The sequence below is a fragment of the Gymnogyps californianus genome, chromosome 1, assembly GCF_018139145.2.
Source record: "Gymnogyps californianus isolate 813 chromosome 1, ASM1813914v2, whole genome shotgun sequence".
NCBI classification, from domain to species: Eukaryota; Metazoa; Chordata; class Aves; order Accipitriformes; family Cathartidae; genus Gymnogyps; species Gymnogyps californianus.
In genome coordinates, this window is record NC_059471.1 from 176777139 (window position 1) to 176798739 (window position 21601).

Consider the following 21601-nt stretch of genomic DNA (forward strand, 5'->3'; position numbering starts at 1 on the left):
TATTCATGAGGTGGTATCTGCTCTAAGGTTCCTCGTTCCCCATAGAGATGTCACAGCCTGCTTGTTACGAAACACAGCCTCATAAATAATGAAGAGAGAAGTTTTCTCCTGGATGAGAAGGAATAAATGACACATTGCGGTATTCAAAACAGGAGTCTTTCTAACCATGCAGAGCTTTGTTGAATGGGCAGACATTGCCTCGCTGAGATTTCATAAAATCCCTTTAGCAACTTGGGGTCCCTTTTCTGACTTGCATTGCTGAATGCAGAGACCAGCCCCATCCTGCTTCTTTGTTCACCAAAAGACCAAGAGGTGCCGAAGTACTCTGGAGACTTTCAAGTGATTGCAGAATACTGCTGGCTCTCAAGGACACCATTTCACCTGAGCTGCCAGTATTTCTCATGGTGTTTATCCCTCTGATTTTGCAGTCACAATGACTCCTGAGTCTCTGTGCATCACCCAGTGTCTGCCCTGAAACACGATGCTCTCCTGGAGTTTTACCTGGGGCACCGAGAGCTTTGCAAACCTGTCCCAACTGTTGAATCGATCACATCCGAAACCAGGAGAATTTTGCCTTGGTTTAGGAAGCAGCAGGCAGTTGTGAACATTTTGGATAAGGCTGTCTGTAGAAAGCCATGTTTCAGCCAAGCTACTGAAGGAGAACTTTTAAAACTTAATTTTCCCTTTAGAATGGATGAGCTGAAATAGCTCTCACTTACAGTTCCTGGTGAACTGCTCCTTCGGATACTGAGGGAGCAGAAAGAGAGAAACTGCTGGGTTTTGTGACTTAATGGTAAGTGTTGCTTGTTTGCTAGCAGTGAATTAGGAGATCCTTAAGATAATGGAAGAGCATCAACCCTAAAGCAATGCAGTACCTTTCCCTGCACTACAATTTTTTTTGCCCATCCTTCATTTAATTCTAAGGATTGTCTCATCTAAAGAAACAGTTCAAACTCTTTCACATCTTTATCCCATTCCCATTTACTCTTTGGTATAAGACATTTTACATGGGTTAAGTATTTTTTGTCAGTGAGGCAGAGTTACTATTTAGCCATTCATCTCCTATCATCTTTTGACCATCACCCAATTATAGTCTGATTATTAGATTCCTGCAGGGTAGATTTTGCTAAGTATGTTTGACTTTTCTCATTTGAAAAACAAACCTCTTTGCAATATTATCTTCCTTTTTTTCCCTTTTTTTCTTTTTTTTTTTTTTTTTAATGTGATGAAGCAGCCTGTGGTGTCAATACAAATGCTGTGACATTTATAGCAGTTCAGCTGGGAGCATGCTGCCTGCCTGTTCCTTTTATACCTAATTTGCTGATGATTTCCAACAGTGTAAGAGCACAAGCAAGCACTCTGTTTGATAGCAGTGTCTGCTGGTGCCCTTTTCTTTTTTTTTTAACCTTTATCTAGTTTTGGCAGGACCACAGTTCCTGCTCTTAAACCTGATAACAGGATCAGCACACAGCCCAAACCTAGGGTAAAAGGCTTCGAGACCACGTAGACAGGATGTCTCAGTCCACCACATGCTGAAACGAGATCATCTGACCCATGAGACTGGCAGTGTCCTTCGGTCCCGGTGAGCTTGCTGGGGGGGGCTAATAATCCCAGCGCTTACTATTGCTATTGGCATGTCTTATCTTTCTTGCTGACTCCCTTTGTTTCCACTCTCTTGATTTGAAAACGGTCTCAAATCCTAAATAAGAAATGCTGCTTAACCACAGTGATTTACAAGGATATTTTCTACTCTATTTGTGGTTTCCATGGCACAAGCCTTAATGTGCAGAGCAATGTGGGGAGAGAACTGGGAGGGTCACAGATCTGAAGGCGAGAAAGGACCCTTAGATGTAGCACAGTTGACTGCAGGGAACAGATCATTGCATTTGTCCATATATTGAACTAAATAACTTGTGTTAGACTAAAGCATATTGTCCAGAAAGGCACCAAATCTTCAGCTGATGCCATCAAGAAGTGGAGAAACCATTTATATCTCAACCCTTTGATAATCATTCTTCTTTTTGAAAAATGTATTTGTGTAAAAATTGCATTTCTTATTACTGCTACCTAAACCTGATAATTATTATCTATTGATAATTTGAATATTACCACCGAAACCTTTATCTGAATTGATACCTTCTTAATACTAAGTATTTTGAAACCCTATAGAAGCATTCTCTACAGATTTTGACACGCAAATGACATTTTTCTTGGAGCTTTTGGCAATTTTCCTGTCTTCCAATTATTTGGTGGGTCTCTTCTGCAAGTTAATTTTATTCTGTAAGAAATGTAGTCGCTAACTTGACACAGGTTTCCAGGATCACCTCACTAATGTTGTATATAAGCATGTGTGTCAGTGTGTTGCTCACTATTTTCTTGTCCATATACCCATATATCATTTTTTTGGTGTCACGTGTATCTTTTTTCGGTCACACTTTTTTTCTGTCATATATCTATTTTTTGTTCTGAGCACTTCAGCTGTACTGCTTGTTCTCTTTTAATTCCCAAATACTACACAGAGACGTTTCTTTCCAGGATCCTCTTTCCCACCGTGCGGGTCCAGCCAGCACTCCTCCTTCCTAGATGTGTGAGTTCGCATTGCCTTGTGTTAAAATACTTCTTGTTTGGGTGACTTCAGCTGAGCAAGTGCCCCAGCTCACTCCGTGTGACTGCCATATCATTGCGTACTTCCTTTGCAACCTGGGCATCTTCCACACACTGGCTTTGCAGCGTTCTTGTAATTGCTTTTAGGCGCTCAACAAAAACACTGTCTCGGTCCTACACTGATTGAATCTGAAATCTGGCCGTTGATTTCATGACAGTTCCTCACTGTTAATCAGCGGGGTCTTAATCCACTGGCTGTGTCCTGTATAATGTTGTGGGGTTTTTTTGTTGATGTTGGTTGGGTTTTCTTGAGATAACACCCAGCTAGCCTGTTACAATGTGTATGGGTTAGAAGTCTGTTGTGTGTCCATAATTGCCTTTTATCAGCCAAACTTGTAAACTGGAAAAGTGAAAGATATGTTGAATAATGCCAGTTTGTTCTTATAAAACACTGATGTCAGTGATTAAATGTACACCTTTTTTGTCACTGTATCTCACATCGAGCTTCTCCATAGTTTCACCTAGGATGGAAATCAGCCAGACAGTCTATAGCTTTCAACCAGTGACCTCCTACTTGTCCTGTTCAATTAGCACATCACCATCTTGCTTTAAATTTTCTGTGATTCCCCTGGTACTTAAGAAGCTACTGAAAAATCATTCCCTTCTCAGCCAGCTCTTTTGGGACACTTGGGATGCACAAGACGCTCTCTGCTCCTGTTACAGGAGCCAGCATCCTGCATCTTCCAAAAGTAGAGAAAAAGCACTTTACTGAATGTTTCTGCCCTTTTTTGTCTCGTTTGAAACATTCTTCTATCTCCAGCTGTTGGAGGTCCTCACTCATTTTCAGTTCTTGCTTTGAATATATTTACATTTAATAGTTTTCCTTGAACAAACGGTAGATTTCATTTACAAAAGAAGATGCATCTATCTGGCATTGGCCATGAGATGTACTAGAGCTACCAGGACAGGCTGTCCTTCTCTGAGTTTCTGGAAAATCCTAGCACATCACCCATGCAGCTATGGAGTGATGGGACTAATGTTTTGGGGTGGGTGCAGCTGTGATGCTCTGCATGGGAAGCTGTGTAAGGTCCCCCCTTCCCTATAACTTAGCAGTTGTGCTAAAGGAAGGCTGGAGCCCGGCACCCGCTGCCTGCCCCGCGCCTGCCTGCTCACTCTACTTCTCACTTCTCTTTGGAAGCTGCAACAGCAACTTTGTGCTTTAAAAGTGTGAGTTCATTTGAGAGATTTCCAAAGTGCCCTGCAGCTTTTCCAACCTGCTCAGACTTGGAGTCTCCTTGTATGACAGCCTTTTGAAATGGCCACAAATATGTTTTCTTGCTACCCATTCATGTATTAAATACTCATCTCAATGATGAAATGCTTGCCCGGGTCTCTCTTAATGAACAAGTGTCAGATGTTTAGCACCAGTAGACTTTACTGCTCAAAGGCGCAGGCTTCTTGGAGCTCCTCTCAGTCACTTCCAGCTCTGTCTGACTGAAAGTAATGGGGAGGGAGGCAAGGGAAAGGAAGAGGCTGTTCCTGTCAATGGGATTCCAGCTGGTTTGCATATAAAATCTTTCCAGGACACCCAAAATGCCTCATTCACCATTTGGACGTCATATTCTAAATAAAACCAATTATTTGGTTGACATCTACAACCCTGCTGAGGTATGTGATAATGGTGCCCCTTGTCTGCTAAGACAAACACGCGCATTCTCCCCGCAGCGAGCAGCCAAGCGGCCCTCGCCAGCCTCGGCGGCGGAAGAATGCACCCCTATTCCCCGCTGCTTTCTCTCTCTGCCTGCCCCTCTGGGTAAGCCAAGCCCGTGAGAATACCCTGGCATAACTTCCTGGCAAGAACCATCATTTTTATGTTGCTTTTGGGTAAACTTCAATGACTCATCTTGTATTCATGCTCATCTATGGTTGGCTTTTTTTTTTTTCCCTCTTCTAATGTTCTGATCTGCCAAGCTGCAAGCGGTTTGCTTAACAATGTGCAAAGCTTGGAGAACAGATGGGCTCTTTTCTTCCTCCCAGTGGCATGCAAAAATGAAATTTTATCAATCAAACTTCAGTCTGTGACATTTTATTTGAAATGGTTGTTTTAACAGCTACTTTGCCACCCACCAGCTCCATTGTATTTCCTTCTGCATCGGATATGACTTTACGACAAACTCAACATTCAGCAGCCATCAGCCTGTATTGCAGCTGTACCTCGCACAAAATCTTCTCAAATTGCCCTCCTGTACAAACTCATACTTAGAGAAAGTTCCTGCCTTTGAAAATTTACAGTTTAGACAAGTGAAGTGGTTTGTCAAGCTTAGTAGCAGCTCTGGTAATGGATACCCAGGTCCTCGAGCTCACTGTAGAGTTGACTACAGTGTCTGACTCCCCTTTGCCAGGGCTGGTGCAAACTTGCTATTATTCAACCTATGATCTCTACTTAAACCCAGACAAAACATTTGGGGGAAATAATGGTTTGCTTTTCCATATGCCATTTCATGAACAGCTGACCAAAAAGATGAGTAGCAGAAGGAATGCTTCACGGTCTGCTGCTCCACTTGTTGGGAGACTGCCTTTCTAGAGGGTTGACTGGCATCATTTTTTTCTATGAAACTTTGCTTGCTACTATTAGGAAATAAACAACACATCACTCAAATGCACACTGCTTACCTTCACGAAATACTGAGGGGAACAGCTAAAATCAGAGGTAGCCTAGGACATCACAACTACTCAGAAAGTCAGATCTGGGACTGCTGTGGTGACTGTATTACATATGCTCAGTCCAAAGTGCTCTGGAAGCCTTTATTACCATCTGTGCAAGAAGAACAGGTTCGCTCCTTGGTTGACTGAAAGACTTAGCTCCCTGTAGGTAAAAGAAAACGGATGTAACAGCTTGGACATCCTGTACAGAGCTGGTGGAGCTCAGCTTCTTGAAGCTGTTGATGACCGGCACAATGCTTGCCTAGAGCAAGATCAGCACACGGACATGCTAGGCTTTTGCAAGCTTTAAAGATGGATTAAAGCAGAATATTCACAAAGGCTAATTAAGCGACAGCAGCTGCTCTTCACAGGTTGGTCTGCAGGCAGCAGAGGCAGGGAAGCTCCAGCAGGAGCGACTCGGAGCACCTCCCTATATTAAACTCTTGTTCTGAATCACCTCCTGGGACAGCCTCTGCTTCCCTTGCGGATGCCCCTCTCCACCATTTCACATGGCTCGCCTTTCCAGCTGGGTCCCCTGGGCTCCTCTGCTGCCACTGGGGATCCGGGCCAGGGGAAATTGCTGTAAAATCCATTGCGGGTGGAAGGATAAGCATGTTCTAAATGACTTCACAGATTCAAATGGGGTTTAATCTTTCCAATTATGAAACACAGCTTGCTAAATTCAGGGTTTTGAAACTCACTGCTAATATTTTAAAGTGAAAAACAATAGCCATATGGGATTTAGCAAGTCACAAGCCAGGTTATGATGAGCCGCTTGGTTTGTCAGTTCCCAGCTGCTACTTTGATACATCACCAGGGGATTTCCTCGCTGGCTGGGCTGCTGGCTATCCTGGGGTGAATACAGAGAACAAGAAGTTTCATATTAGATTTTATGGGTTGGAGCCTTCAGCATGCCGAGTCCCCTCTGAGCCGCATGAATGTGAACCAAGGACAAACTGACTCCGCTGAATCCCTGCGTTTATGGGGCTAGAGCTCCCCGTGGGCACAAAACTGGTGGAGACACTGTTCCAGCTCCGGATTTCAGACACGCGTCCTCTGGCACAGATAGGTAGGAGGAAGGGAGATATGTGGGAATAGGGCTCCTCTGTGCCCCATTCCTCTGAGCCTGAGTTACGGCTGCAGCAGAAGCTGCAGGCTTATAGCTGGTCTTACCGCTCCTAGGGCCAGCTGGCCGTCACCTACAGCTACACATAAGCACATTTACTGATATACACATCTAACCAGGACAAGAACTGAGGTCTTACATGCTCTCTGGCATAGAAAGTGTGAGAGTGTTTCAGGGTGAACCAGCTGATTGCTATCATGCCCTTCGCCCAAGACAGCCTTATCAGACTTTGCCCCCTGGAGCGCCTGGCGCTGGCAGCAGCAGCGAGCTCGCCCGCACGGCCCGGCCGGACTCGGCGCGAGGAGCAGCTGTGTGGTCGGCTGTACGAAGCTCTGTATCTCGAAATTAATTTGCCTGTGGTTCTGCTGACACCTTCTGATTATGCTGCTCTCCCAGTAAAATAAAGGGCATGCTGACATCAATTTCCCACCCCCTACTCCACCGCAGATAGAAGACAAAAGATATATTGCTAATTAAAATGTTCTTATCTGCTGGAAAGCAGTTTGTAGGATTGATTTGAATAAAACTGATGATGCAGCCCACTCAGATCACTGGGAAATGACCCCTCTATTATGAAGTCCCAGAATAACATAGCAAGGCAATCTTGATTTCCTAAAATCTGTCAAAGGAAGAACTTCTCAGTTAGTTACAGCATATAATATGGATATTCCTGAAATGTCCTCTGCTTAATGAACAGCTGATATTGGCTAACCTCATGGAAATAAGAGAGAATTAGTACCAGCTGCAAAATGCATTCACTGGATAGTGAAACTGGCAGTTGGTATTATGCCTGCTATAAATATTTTTAATTAAAAATTGTTTTCTGTCTCTTCAATTGGTATAATAGCGATGATGCTTACTGAGAGTTACTGAAGATGTAATAGGATTCCCCTTCGTGTATAGCAGAGCTATTTATTCTGCTGTAATATTGCTATAGTGGAAATCTGCATAATAATGTCCGGATTCTAGTACAAGAGAAAAATAGACTAAGGGAGTGTTTTATCCATGTGTTTCAGAATAACGCGCACAAGCATTGTTGCGAATTCCTAAAGAAAAGCCATGCTCAAACTCTGGTTGCTCAGGTATGACTTTAAAATGATTTTAATAACCTTTTTTTGGGAAATTCCAGCTTCAATCCACAGCCCCATGGCACCGTACACCTTTGAGAAAGGGTCTGCTCTTTGCAAGTTTACAGGGAGCAGCACAGCAGATGCCCTTCTGCTGCTCTGGCAGGGCCCTGGCACGGGGCTGTATCAGTGAGGACAGGGGCTTGGGGGTGCTTCTCCTGCCCTGATTCGGAGAGGAGCAGCCCCTTTCCCCACAGCTCCCCAGGCACCCACTGCGGAGGGGCTGGGAGAGGCACTGGCAGAGAGGACCCTGCAGTGCTGCTGCAGATCTGAGCCTCCGGCCACCCGGTCCCCACGTGGTGCTCTCCTGCCACGGCTATCCACAAGTGACGAGGGACACCTCCTCCTTTGGGGAGCCGAGAGCCATTAGACCAGCTCTGCCCTGGCAGGCACAGCCCGTGTTAGGCATTACCTAAATAGGATGGATATTGAGACAGCTGGAGAAATCTCTGTTAGCCGTCCCTGCTGGGCCTTTGGGAAAGTGTGATTGCTCTCCGCACTATGTGGGAGACTTTCTAAAGCAGATGGGAGCGATCGCTTTCTAATCCCCGCTTGACTCTCTTCCCTTCTGAGGCTTCAGACCAATATTCTGATTTAGGCATTTCCTCCCACCGCCTTCCTCAGCCCCCTGCCTTCCTCCTCCTCGGCTTCTGACAGACCTACCCCTAACCAGCACTCACCTTCACCCTCCCATTTTTTATTCTCCTGTGTATATCTCAGAGGTCCTGGCACAGCTTGCCATGGTGTGGTGTTTGCTTTCTGACAACTCCCAGAGGCTCAAGTCAAGACAAAAGCCTCATTCTGACAGTCACTGTATGAATACATGATTAGGCACATCCCCTGCTCCAAAGACCTTTTGATCTAAACCTGCTGCTTTGATTTCATAATGATACTAAATTCCTTTCCCAGTTTGGCTCTCGTCCCTTTCTTGTCCCCAAATTGACAGCAATTTTATTGCAAGCAAGTCTTTCCCCAGACAAAGCTATTGTCTTTTTTACCCATTGGTTCTTCCTTCTTATCCTGGGTTCTTCCTTCTGCCACAAATTATCTTTGCTTTGCTTTTCCAGCTAGCCCTTTCAGATGCTTTTATGGTTTGCAGCCCTCTCATTTTCCAGCTCCTCGTTCCTCCTAGGGTTCAGCACGTGCTTTCCTCTCTGCTCTCTTTCAAAGGGAAGCCCTTGCTCTCGCAAACTCAGCTATCCCTTAGCCGAGCTGAATGTATGATGGCCACTGTTCCCTCTTCTTTGTCTTTTCATGCCTAACTTCACAAGTGTCTTCATGGTAGCTACATCTGAAAGCTTTGCTATCGGGTCAGTGATATTCCTCTCTCTTTCTTGCAAAATCTTCTTCCTGTCTTTCCAGCCTCAGAGTCAGATAGATATCTGACTGTGTGAGTGTTTGCTTTTTTCCTAGGTTTTAACCCTGCTAACAGTGAAGGTAAGTTGTTATTCACCCATCATGTCCTTGTGGTAAGATGCAGATTTGTTATCATCTGGTGAAAAGATAGCTCAAAAGGATGGGAATTAGCATATGATCGTGTGACAACACAGTAAGTCCCTCTCTTTCTTTTGAAATTCATGGTTTTGACTCCTACTTCCCTGTTCTCACCTATGATGAACTCTGCCTGCTTGGGCATTTCCCTAGCTCCCCATGGAGAAGGCAGCAGCACCACTGCAGTGTGGTTCTCGCCTGACTGGGTTTGCGATGGTCACTGTTACATTCATCTGTCAGCACCTCTGCAGATCACTGGATTCGACAGCAAAGACGAGAACAAAACAAAACCAGAGAAGTGACTTACACCACTGCCCAGAGAGAGAAAGGGAGAGGGAAAGGGGAAAGAGAAATGAAGACCACAACCCCATCCACCTGAGGGCACAGAGGTCATGTTAGCCAGACGGGGATTGACTCAAAAGGGACTTTTCTGGAGGTGGCTGGGCACAGGGAGCTTCTGTTTGATTATTTTAATTCTGCCAGGCTACCTCCCAGTGTCGGGTCACTCAAAGACATAATTTTGTTCCAATAATGAAAGAACTTTATATTAACAGAAAATGGACAACACATTTGTGATTATTTTTTCTCCATCCAGTCCAATTAATAGGTTTTGGTGGCCAGTTTGAACTAGATTTTGATCACTTGAGAGGTTTTGTATGAAATAGCTGATAATTTAAGAGCCAGTCACACCAGAAGAAGCTCTCACTTGCCCATGTGCCTGCTTCCTGCCCTGCTGTAAACTAAAAGGATTAAGAATACCCTAAGCCAAGATAAGTTTGAAATACAATTCTCCAGTTATTTGAATCAAAAGGCAGTATTGATTATTTAATTACGTAGAAATGATCCAGATGCTGAGCATTTACTACAGATTAATGACTGTCCCAGAGCAGTTAATGGCCCTTCTTGCTGCCATCAACACAAGCTGCTTATTAATCCCTGGAAAATGGCTTGCATAACAATCATAACCTGCTGTTAAAAGTTTATAAATAGATAAAAGTGTCACATGGATATACGAGTGCTGAGGCTGAATGGGATCTGTGTGGCGTTTCTAGTGAATGAATGCCATGTGCATGAGCTCATCTGATTGCTTGAATTATCACAGAATCCCAAGTTGCTCTTTTGGATTGGAAAATGGCATGCAAGAAAGTGCCAAGTGGCTGGAGTCCTATCTACTGACTGGGAAATAATTACTTTGCTGCATAATAAAGAGGCACCTTCATTCTAACAGCAGTGCTCTGCACTCGATATCATACAGCCTGAAATGCATGTAAGGGAGGCTGTGCAGCTGTGCTGTTTCATTCCTTTGCTTTGTTTTTAACAGGAAAAAACGTTTGCACGTAGACACACACACAGAGCTGACCCAGGTCCCCCCAAAGCCCAGCAATGCATTCAGCAGGCATAGGGGTCTTGCTAGGCTGGGATCTGTATTATTCAGACAAAGGTCTTCAAAGGAGCCCTTCGCACCTGGGGTCTCTCCATCCCACGCTGGGCTGTTATAACAATGAACACGGTACGCGCTGCCAGTGAAAGCTGCTTTCAGAAAACACGTTGCCTCTTGTTTCTGGCAGAGCTGGGAGGGCATGCAGACACTGGGGGACGGGGCAGTTGAGGGCAGGGAATCGCAGCGGTGCTGCATCCCACCGGCTGTGCGGTAGCTGTGCCCCACCACCGCGCTGGCACTCGCGCTGCCCCTTCTGCCTGGGAGCTCAGCTGCCAAACCCGCGTGCGGGGGACCCCACTTCTGTGGGGCTGCAGCATCCCCGTCACGGCACAGCCCAGCTGGAGTCACCTGGGCACCAGCCTTCAGTCCCCCGTCCCCTCAGCAGCCACTGTCCCCCCAGCTAGCTGTCCTCACCCTCCTAACCCCGCCAGATGAGCAGTGGCTGGTTATTGCATTTCAGCGGTGACTAATAAAAATGATATAAACATGCTGTTGTCTGGAGCCTGAGAAGGCTGCCCGGAGGAGTGGAGCGGGTCTGTGGGAGCATCCTGTCCCTGCCAGGAATTAGGGAAGTGGCTTCCTCGTATCCGACCAGACCACAGATCCCGAGGTAAGAGGAAAGATGAGAAATCAGTCTCCTTCAAAGAATCAGACAGGAGGGGATGTGAGGGACCTTCCTGAATCACAGCTTCCAAGTCTGTTAGCATGACTGCCTCTGTTTTCTATTATTTTTAGTGGACCTGTCTCGATTGGGCAAAGGTACACTTCAGTGTGGCGCTGCACTGGAGAGGGCTATCCATCCTTTGAATCAGAGAAGCTGGGTGCCACGAGGTGCCAGTCCCTTGCCCCCTTACACTGGGCACCTCTTCCTTTCTCCAACACAGAGGCTTGGGGGGCTCGGTGACGCCCATGCAGCAGCAGCTGGCACAGGGGCCGGGGTGCAGGAGGGGAGTGGGCACTCGAGTGCTCTGTCACTGCCGCTGCAGTGCCATGAGATGTATACCCAGAGCAGGCCTGAGAAGTCTGCAGGCTGGAGAAAAAGAAGGTGTATCTCACCAGAGACCTTTCCTCTGACCTTCAAAACTGCTCATAGCCAGAGAGCGCACTGCCACAAAGACCCTCTGCCTCACCCACCGCCTTGGCCGTGCTGTCTCCCCGCCGCACCTCTCCCTTGGGCTCCCTCAGGCTCCCTCTTCTCTCTCACTGCAGCCTGTAATTTGTCTTCATGCTCTCCACGCTCCATGGTCTGCAGCCTCTCTACCTCTCCCCTCTCACCCCGCTCAGGAAGCTGATTCCCGCTGCCAAGCGCTGCCAGCACGCCCCTTCCACAGCCCACTCCTGTGATTTTTTGGTGGGTTGCATCTTACTCATAGGAGGAGTCAGGCTATAAACAAGTGCTCAACTAAACTACTTATCCTCTCTCAAACTCTTCCCAAATCTGCTTTGCTGCGCTTCCACAACAACCTGGCCAGTTTTCAGGCGAGACATGCACCATGCACTTCATGCGCTACCTCCCCGAGGACAAATATCTCCCCGGAGCCCCCCAAGCCCTCCCTTCGCATCGACCGGGTGCCTACACCCGGGCAGGACCCCCGTCCTGTGCTCACAGGCTGCGCAGCGCAGAAGGATACCAGCCCAGTAAGCAGCCCCAGAAGACTTCTGTGTCCAAGTGCTGAGAGAAGCAATTTTGCCTCCCTGTGCTCGCCCAGGGGCACTGCACCTTTCTGTCAACGGCATACGGCACCCAAAGCCCGGTGCCAGGCGAGGCAGGAGCAGGACCCCAGCCTCTCCGCGCAAGGCAGAGCTGCTCGGGCAAGAGGGGAGCACGTTCCCCATCGCCTCCATCTCTCCCCATCACCCCCCTTCAAGCAGAAACCCGCGGGCAGACGGCAGCTCCGTTTGGGATGCTCCACTCAGCGCGGCGGTCACTGCCATCTAGCGGGATCGGGGATGGATAACCAACCACCCCAAACGGCCGGAGGCACCCACCAGCACCCCTCTGCTGCGGGGCCTCGGGGATTCCCCTTCCCGCTTTTTTCCCCCCTTTTGTCCTCGGAGCAGAAGGTGAAGACTCGGACGTGCCGTTTCAGAGCAGAGACAGTGCGCCCCGCCAAGCCCCTCGCAGCCCCGTGAAGGGATGCCCCGTCCTTCGCCTCCCTGTTTGAAGGATGCGGACAGGCAGAAATTAAAATAAATGGCTCAAAACATGCACCAACTCGACGGCAAACGCGCACGTGGAAGGGATCCTGGTGTCCTGTCCGTTGCGGGACATGGGGCTGGCGCAGGGCTGGGAGATGGAGTCGGCTAGGAAAGACAGCAGTCAGGTTCAAAGAAAAGTTTGGGGGGGGCGGGGTGGGTGTCAAAACTGATTTTTGAATTAATATTTTATTTAAGGGTAGATCAGATGATAGGAATATCTTTCTCATCATAATGGTAATTAAACATCCTGGAGTGCAGGCTTTAATGAACAGGTCTGATGAACACCTGCCAAGGACAACGCCATCCTGCCTCAGAGATGCACGTGTTCTTGCTCTTAAAGGTCTCTTCCAGTTCTTCACTCCATTGGCTTTTCATGGTCCCCATAAAAGAGAGTGAAGGAGGCACGTTCTTGCTTTTTTACTGAAGAAAATGCTCATTTACAGGTACAGGAAGGGGGAGGGAGGAGGATGCAGAGCATCCCCCAGAGAACCTTAAATTACATTATTCAACTGAATAATTAGGTCTCATCAGGAACACGTTTTCTTTAGGTATAAGCACTGAAGTACTTCAAGTATTTATCAATGTACTTCAGTGTACATTTGATGACGCTGGTTTTTTTTGTTTACGTTGCATAATAGCGATAGAAAATTCAAAGCTGAAGAATGTGGCTGGAAAAGATGTTTCACATGAAGGAGGAGGAAGGAAAGAAAACACTTGGTATATGCCTCTCACCTCAGCCGCGGCGTTTAATTTCTTAGAGCCCGTGCCTGTAATCACAGTAGAGGCACCGTGTCCAAAAGGGGCTGCAGAGCCACCCTGGGGGAGCGAGGCCTCCAGCAGCCTAACCGCCCACCAGACCCTGTCGGCTCCAGACAGACCGTGCTGTGTTCGCAGGAGCCGCTGTCGCCCAGCTGCAGACACACCTTCAGAGAAAAGTAACCCTGATGGAGAGCTGTGGGAATCTTCTGCGTTCGCAAGCAGCAACGAGACGTTTGGGTCTGACACGCGGCCTGCAACGCCCGACGCCTGAGGGCGTTCACCGTCACCCACGCAGCAGAGGGCCGGCACTGCCCCTTGCCGGCAGGCAGAGCAGGCATCCCGGCCTGTTCGCACCGGCTTTATTTTCACTTTTTTGCTCCCAGGGAAGGACAACCCAGTCGGAAAACGCCTATTGTTCCGAATACAGGCGGTAAAGCCACTCTCAAAGCCGCAGCAGCCACTGCTCAACCGCTGCACTGCGCCCAGGCCGCCCCGCCCGTTCCCCTCACGCCCTCCGCCCGCCGGGACTACCGCTCCCAGCGTGCACCGCGCCCCCGCCCGCTTCTGGCGCGGGGTGCTTCCGGCGCCGGGTGAGAGGCGGCGCGCGGGCAGGCATGGCGGATCTTCCCGAGGCGGCCGAGGCCGGGCCGAAGCAAAAAGAGAAACAAAAAAACAAAACCAGAAAGAAAGCGGCGACAGGTGGGGGCGGGGTGAGGGTCCGTGCAGGGCTGGCAGCCGGCTCGCCGGGAAGCCCTCGGGCTGAGGGTCCCCCCCGTGGCCGCGGGCCTGCTGTTTCCTAGAGCAGCCGGGGGCTGAGGAACTTGGCCGCGATGTCGTGTAAGCGGAGGGGCAGCGTGGGGAAGGCGGGCTGCTGCCCGGCCTGCGGCGCTGGGTGGGGTAGAGGCGGCTGTTGGGTGCGGGGGGCACGCAGCGGTGGTGCCTTGTGGTGCGCCCGTCCTCACAGTACTCCGGTTGCTCGCCTCAGCCCATGTCTTGTTCTTGTATAATATCCTGTCCGCAATGCGTATCTCAGTTGTGGATTTTTTTTTTTTTTTAAATAAATAGCTTAAAGCAGTAACTTCTTTAAGGTCAGAACAGATGCAAAACATATTCAACAGAGTATTAAACAAAACATTGTGACCCTGCTTTCAGTTATTGTATCTTTTGTAGTTAAACGGGGAGGAGATGTAATAGTCACTGATGAAAGAGATGGAAAAAACAACTTCTTTTTTTTTTATATACCTATAACAGTTGATGAATCTGAACTTCTCACTGTGCCAGATGGATGGAAAGAGCCAGCCTTTACAAGAGAGGATAATCCCAAAGGGCTGCTGGAAGAAAGCAGTTTTGCAACGTTATTTCCGAAGTACAGAGAAGCGTACTTGAAAGAGTGCTGGCCGCTCGTCCAGAAAGCCTTGAGTGAACATGTATGAATACTTACTAATTGTGATACTATGTTTTATATTTTGGGAGATACAGGTCTTACTTAAGCTTATAAAAATAGTACAAGTTGCTTTTCTGATACTGTATTTGTGTATATTTCTACTGTGCTTGCATTTAGAATTGGTAGTATCATTTTTTATTGGCATGAAAAACAGTGAAGGTCTGTGTAGCCAGACTTGCAGCTCTTTACAGATGCTGTCAGCAAAGCTCTCTGCAGCAGCAAGTGTGTCGTCATCCAGACGCTGACAACTTTGTTGCGCCTGAATTCAGGGAGATGAGGGAGATGGTGTTTTGGGCATTGTGACACATATGTTCAGTCTTTTGTGTGTGTGTCTCTGTGTGTGAATTTCCTTAAGCTGAAAGTCAATTGACAACAGTCATTTTTGGAAAATGGATCTGCATTCAGTATGTAGCGTTCTGTTTGTTAACTTCTTACTGCCAAAGATGGATTCTGAGGTTCTTATTTAGAGGATGATTCACTGTTTCTTTTCAAATATTGCAGTATGTGAATGCAACGCTAGATCTAATTGAAGGAAGCATGACTGTCACTACAACTAAGAAGACTTTTGATCCATATGCAATCATCAGGGCTAGAGATTTAATAAAACTTCTGGCAAGAAGCGTTCCATTTGAACAGGTCTGTATTAAATCCTGAAAGTTTGTACCAAATTCCATCATAATAATTATAAAATAGTATGTTTTCAAAATGTGGGATTTTCAAGTGAGTCAAGTAAAATATATATTTAAAGTAAATACATCTGAAAGTGAAGCAAGAAGAATAAACTGAAGTATTCTCTTGACTCTTCTGAGTAATACATTTGCGTTCAGATAATATTGCCTGCTTCTTGTCTCTTTAGGCAGTCCGTATCCTTCAGGATGATGTTGCATGTGACATCATTAAAATAGGCTCTCTGGTGAGGAAGAGAGACACTTTTATAAAAAGAAGAGGACGACTTCTTGGGCCAAAAGGATCTACTCTGAAGGTATTTCCGATAGGTGTAGTAACCAGACAATTCTTAGACCCAAATTTGTGTCAGGGCTTCAGTTTACACTTACTTAATTTCTTTTTTTGGTGTAGGCCCTGGAACTGTTAACAAACTGTTATATTATGGTGCAAGGCAACACTGTTTCAGCTCTTGGACCCTTTAGTGGGCTAAAAGAGGTAAGGGGAGGCAGATGAGCTGTTTGCGTAGCATAATTCTGTGCCCAGCTCGAGGGCAGATGAGAGGCAAAATCTGGGAACCTCAGGAGTATCTCACTGACTTTTCAACTATGTGTTAGTAAGCTACATTTACATGAATGTCCGTAGTCTTAGCATCTCAGCTGCTGAATTTTGTGTAGACTCTCAGATCTTTCTGTCTTGGAAGTAAAAAAGTATTTGTGAAATACTGTTTGGGGTTTTTTTTTTAGCAAGAATTTTTGTAGTTTTGGATAAGAAGTGTAAGAGTAAAAATACTGCAGAGTTAATGATATATAACCTTAAGGAACATCTAATACGTTTTTAGTAACTATGTAGGAGAAAAATGCTTGTCAAAAGCAAGTTTCTCATGACACCATAAAATCCGTGGTAACATGAAAGTAGTGTTTGTGGGGTGTGCTGGAGTGCATTAGAAACATGACAATATCAGTGTTTTTTCTGAAGTGCTGTGCATTCCAGTTAACCATGTACATTAGCTTTTTAAATCTGCCTACTTTGGGGGGCGGGGGTGGGGAGAGGAAGCAAGATAGTATACCTGGTATTTTAATTGATTAGAATATGAAATACTTGCTGAGTTTTCTCTTCTTTTTCTTTTTTATTAAATACAGGTTAGAAAAGTTGTTCTGGACACAATGAAGAATATACATCCCATATATAACATTAAGGTTAGCATGGTCCACTGTGCATCTTTGTTTACAAGAAAGTACTGTTTTTTTCTCAGAGATTTGTATGTTAATAATTTACATGTTTCTGTGTGGTAATCTATTTTTGAGCATTTCTGTAGTGTGCTGCTTTTAAAAAACCCTGACTTTAATATCCTTCATTTTACCAGGATATATTGCCATAATATCATTAACAGTGTCAGAAAACATCAAAGGAAAAGTGTGTATAAACTTTCCTCCCTTCGATTGTTTGCTTGATACTTGCTTATTTAAACTGAGGCACTTTCTCCAGTGCATTCTGTCCCCATTTTGAGACATGTATCTTTCTGTTTCTGATGTTCATAATTAAACTCCTCTACTCTTACTGAAGTGAGAGATGGAAGGTTAGGATGTAGCATACTCACTGTAAGAAAGTTTAGTAAAACTTGTAGTTTGGAGCTCTTGGCTGCTACTGTAATACTATTTTTTTAATAACTTCTTTGATATTCTAAAACTACTGAAGACTTTGATGATCAAAAGGGAATTATCAAAAGATCCTGAACTGAGGTCACAAAGTTGGGAAAGATTTTTGCCTAAGTTCAAGCGGAAGAACTTGAAAAAACGCAAGGAGCCAAAGAAGAAAAATACTAAGAAGGAGTACACACCGTTCCCACCTCCGCAGCCAGAAAGCCAGGTCAGCTGAAACTTCATTTGGTTATGCAGGAATATAGCACAACTTGAAATCATGTTCTTGCTAACAAGAGGCTGGGAGGCCTTTTCTGTCAAGTTCTGATTTCCTGATACTATACATCTGGCTTATAATGCATAATTATCTAAAGCTTCTCGGTACTTGTCTTACACAGATTGATAAAGAATTGGCAAGTGGTGAATACTTCTTGAAAGAAAGACAGAAGAAACGAAAGCAAGTGGAAGAGATAAAGGTAAAGTTGTTCTAACCCACTGTTCAGTTAAAAAGCATTTGACTGCTGACTTGTAATTTTTTTTTTTTGTCCCTTTTGCCCTGCTCTACTGGTACTTGACCTTTTTATTGGTAACTTTAGGCAAAGCAAGCAGATGCAATCAAGAAAAGACAAGAAGAAAGAAATAAAGCTTTTATCCCACCAAAGGAAAAGCCAGTTGTGAAAACAAAGAAAGGTAAACATTTTTTTTTTTTTTTCCCCTATTCTAAAACCTTCTGCTGTTGATTCCTAGGCTGAGTGATTTTGCAGAGATACAGCTGTAGGAAATAAGAAAGGTCACGCAAAAAAATCCTAGTGGTTAGATCCATGCCTGGAGTTGCCAGGGACAGTCGAAAGATCATGCAGCCCATAATTCTATACCTATGAAATGACAGTTCTCTGTAGAACATTTTCCTCATGGAGATACTGGGACGGCCATCTCAATTGGTTGTTCTGGCTACATCAATTTTTGGCTTTCAGTCTTGTAGTGAAGCTGCCATAACTTTTGCATTCAAATGGCTTTTCTGTTAAGAAAAAGAAACCCAAAAGCAATACTTCCTTGAAAACTTATGCCACAAGTAAGTAGTGGTATAAGATAGGGTAAATAGCTTTTCTAAAAGTAAAACTACACTATATGCAGAGTAAGAACTTGTGTTCTCAGATGACTTGTTTTTTATGCACTAGAGAAACAAGTCTTCAGTTTTCTGGATTCATTGATTATACTACATATTCATTCATTGTAGTAGATATACTATGTATGTTTTGTATTAGCTATACTACCTACATATTACTACACTATATATTACACAATTTCTTATGAACTGAAAAGTTCATGTTTCTCAAAAAGCATGTGTTCTGCAGCATTGATACAGTACTTTTTTGTGATGGCAGTACATTTTCAATGATCCTGCTATTGACTGTGCTGTATCTCAAATACTGTGCTTTTCTAGCTGCTGTGTTTTGACCTGAAATCCTTCAGTCTTCCAAGAATAAATGACAGCAGTAGTTTGTATGTAGAGAAGAACTGAGATGCAAAGAAGACAGCTGGTATCCGCTGTTAGATGTAGGAATTAACTGTGTGAGATCGGAGAGTTAGATCCAAACTCATGACTCATGCCCAAAAGAGAAAATACCATCACCTAGATGAACATAAGAGTAGGTTATTCATGTTGCTCAGCATTAAGTGTTTAACTTAAGTACTCTGGTACTCCCTGTAGACGTCTCTTACAAAGATCTTCATGCAGGGGTCAAAGATCTGTATCATATTCCCCCAGCCCACCCTTCCCCATCCTGTTTCCGACAGCAGCCATTAATGGATGGCCAGGGAGAGAGTATAAGGATGGGACAGGCATGTTTGGGATCTTACCACCTTAGTTACTTGCAGGAAGACAAAATACCACGAAAGTTTCTCTGGGTATAAGAACTCGATAATTAATTTCTTCTCTTCTTATGTGAGACCGACCAAGCCAACAGACCTATGTGTAAGAGAGTGTGTATGTATTAATTTCGGAGGAGTACATCTGGTCTGAGGAGTGGGTGATAATAGTTCATATGTGTGCAGGGTGTGGCATCTGTGTTCAAACGCAGTTGCATAGGATTTTTTATATGACTGTTCTCCTTTGAATTCTGCTGAAAGAGGTTTATGGATAATACTAGTTTCAACAAAAATGATTATTAGAATACTTTATAAAATCATTAGTAAACATAAAGTGAGCCCTAATCAATGCCACAGGATGCAGTTACTGTTTATATGTGAAGTCATTCTTGTAGACTGTTAAAATTTAGAAAAAGTAAAATTCATGTCAGATATCTTTGCATTTTTTACTGTGTAGCTTCCACTGAGAAAAAAATCGATATCGAAGCCATCAAGGAAAAGGTAAAGAATGCAAAGAAGAAGAAATTAGGAGCACTTCCTGTGGAAGAAGTCAAGTTAAAAATGGCAGCAGATGAAAAGAAAAAAAAGAAAAAGAAGTAATTCGCCACCCGAGATGCTCACTTTTCTCCTACGTTAATGAACATTTTCACACTCGGAAGATTTGAGACTTCTTGCTGTCAGTATAATCTGGACAAGAAAAGACTAGGTGGAAAGATCATTCTCTTTTTGTAAGTACAGCTTAATTAGTGGACCTAAAGCAGCTGTGCAGAATTGCCAAGGTTGGTGAAGAAAATCTGCACTGCTGTGTTGTTTGAGAAAGTAAGAGTGTATTTGGATAATATCCATCTGCCTAAAGGGAAGGTTTCATAATAGAAACATTTAGGAGTTTGATGCAGGATGTTCAACATTAGGGTCAGAGAACTTGGTGGGAGTTTAAGGTAATTCTTCTGTGAAAGACTACCAGACTACAGACAGCCTCAGTGGTAACTGAGGTGATAACTTTTGCAAAACAGGCAAGGTTTATTACCATATTATGCTTTTGTTTCGGTAAAAGCTGATTATTTTTGCGTGTCTTGTCTTGGTGTTAATAAACTATTTTAATACATTGTTCTTAAATCCTTTAACTAGTCATCTACTGCACAACCTACATGTTGTTTTCCAGGCAACAAGCTCACTGCTTCATGTGAGAATTAGACAAACCATAATCTTAATTGAATGCCATTAATAAACTGTCATTTATTAGCATTATCCTGGAGGCTATTAGACAGAATGTGGTACGAAGCAAGTGTCTTTCCACACGGAATGTGCTGCAGGGAAAGCATAAAGTCTTGTTATCTTTCTTTAAATATATTCTTATTTCTTGCTTGCAAGAAAGTCTTAAGAAATTGTGTTCCTCTTTTTTTTTTCTTTTTTTTTTGAGGCCCTTCCCCTTTTTTAAAGGAAGTTTAGAGGTTTTTATTTCTCTGAAAATGCAAATTGTGATGAAGTAAAGTTCAACGGAAGAGCAGATCTTGCTTATTTCATACATCTGAGATTGAAGAAGCAAATGTAATGATTAGGAGACAGTAGAGCCACACCAATTTCATGATTGTGTTGGAGTGCTTTTGCCAGGTTTTGGAATTTTGATAACCTGCACATGCAGTGGAAATGATTATGCTAGAACATTGCGGCTTGCTGCTTTTAGGTTAGTGATCTTTTATTTGAAACTAGTAAGTGAAAACACAGCCATTTCCTTTTTTACATATATCTATAAGAATTTAGAATATATGTGGTTAAATAGCCAGTAAGTGTGCGTTGAGAAATAGCTAAGATGCTTCCCCTTTAGGGTAGGGGACAACATTAGCCTTAGTGTGCCTTTCAGTTATGTGATCATTTCTTGGCACTTAATTGTTAAGGGAAAAATGCTCTCAATCCTTTTAGGGACTGCATTGTTCATAAATAGCAGTTTAATTACTTGTGGAGTCAATCAGGAAAATAGTACTTCAACAGATACTTCACTAGAATATGATCAATAAGTCACAAGCACCCATCTCAGAAACTGTAGTGAGCTGATGGGTTTAGTGATACCAGCCTTGTGAAAAGCTTTTTAGAAACAGCAACTGGTGTTTAGCAGTTGATGGTGTAAAGGGGAGAAGGAAGTTCAGTACCAGTCAGGTAGTTCAGACCTCTCATACAGTGAAAGGACTAATTTCAACAGGAGGCACTGCAATACTTGAGTTTAACGTTCTCACAGTGTGATCCCACGAATGAGTGCTTCAGCAGAAGAGTCTGCACAGCTGGAAGCCAGTAAGGAGGAGTCTGACTGTAGCCAGGGAAGGAGCATGCGTGTATTAGGGGAGGGAGAGTCCTTGGTTCTAATCTGGACTGGACGAGGCCCCTTTTCACTGCAGAGGACTGGCACAGGTATTCGCCAGTTTGTTGTTTAAAAAGTTAAAAACAAGCATAGCGCTGGTTGCCCTGCGCTGGTCTTGCAGGCTGGCACTTTGTTTCAGGAACCTGATCTCGCTGAAAGCACCCTACAAAAAAGTGTTTTCC

General features: G+C 44.7%; 1 protein-coding gene across 3 annotated transcripts; it reads left to right on the top strand.

The window, feature by feature from the left end:
* Positions 1-14064: 14064 nt before the first annotated feature.
* On the top strand, positions 14065-20175 carry KRR1 (KRR1 small subunit processome component homolog). 3 transcript variants are annotated; one of them, XM_050898947.1, is made up of 10 exons: positions 14065-14149; positions 14702-14877; positions 15396-15530; positions 15751-15876; positions 15972-16055; positions 16700-16756; positions 17256-17426; positions 17596-17673; positions 17794-17887; positions 19524-20175. In XM_050898947.1, the coding sequence occupies exons 1-10, from the start codon at positions 14065-14067 to the stop codon at positions 19664-19666; spliced, it is 1149 nt and encodes a 382-aa protein (XP_050754904.1). In that variant the 3' UTR covers positions 19667-20175. The 3 variants fall into 3 exon arrangements, with proteins under 3 accessions (XP_050754904.1, XP_050754912.1, XP_050754921.1); XM_050898955.1 differs by lacking the exon at positions 14065-14149 and adding an exon at positions 14228-14287; XM_050898964.1 differs by lacking the exons at positions 14065-14149; positions 15972-16055 and adding an exon at positions 14228-14287.
* Positions 20176-21601: the final 1426 nt, after the last annotated feature.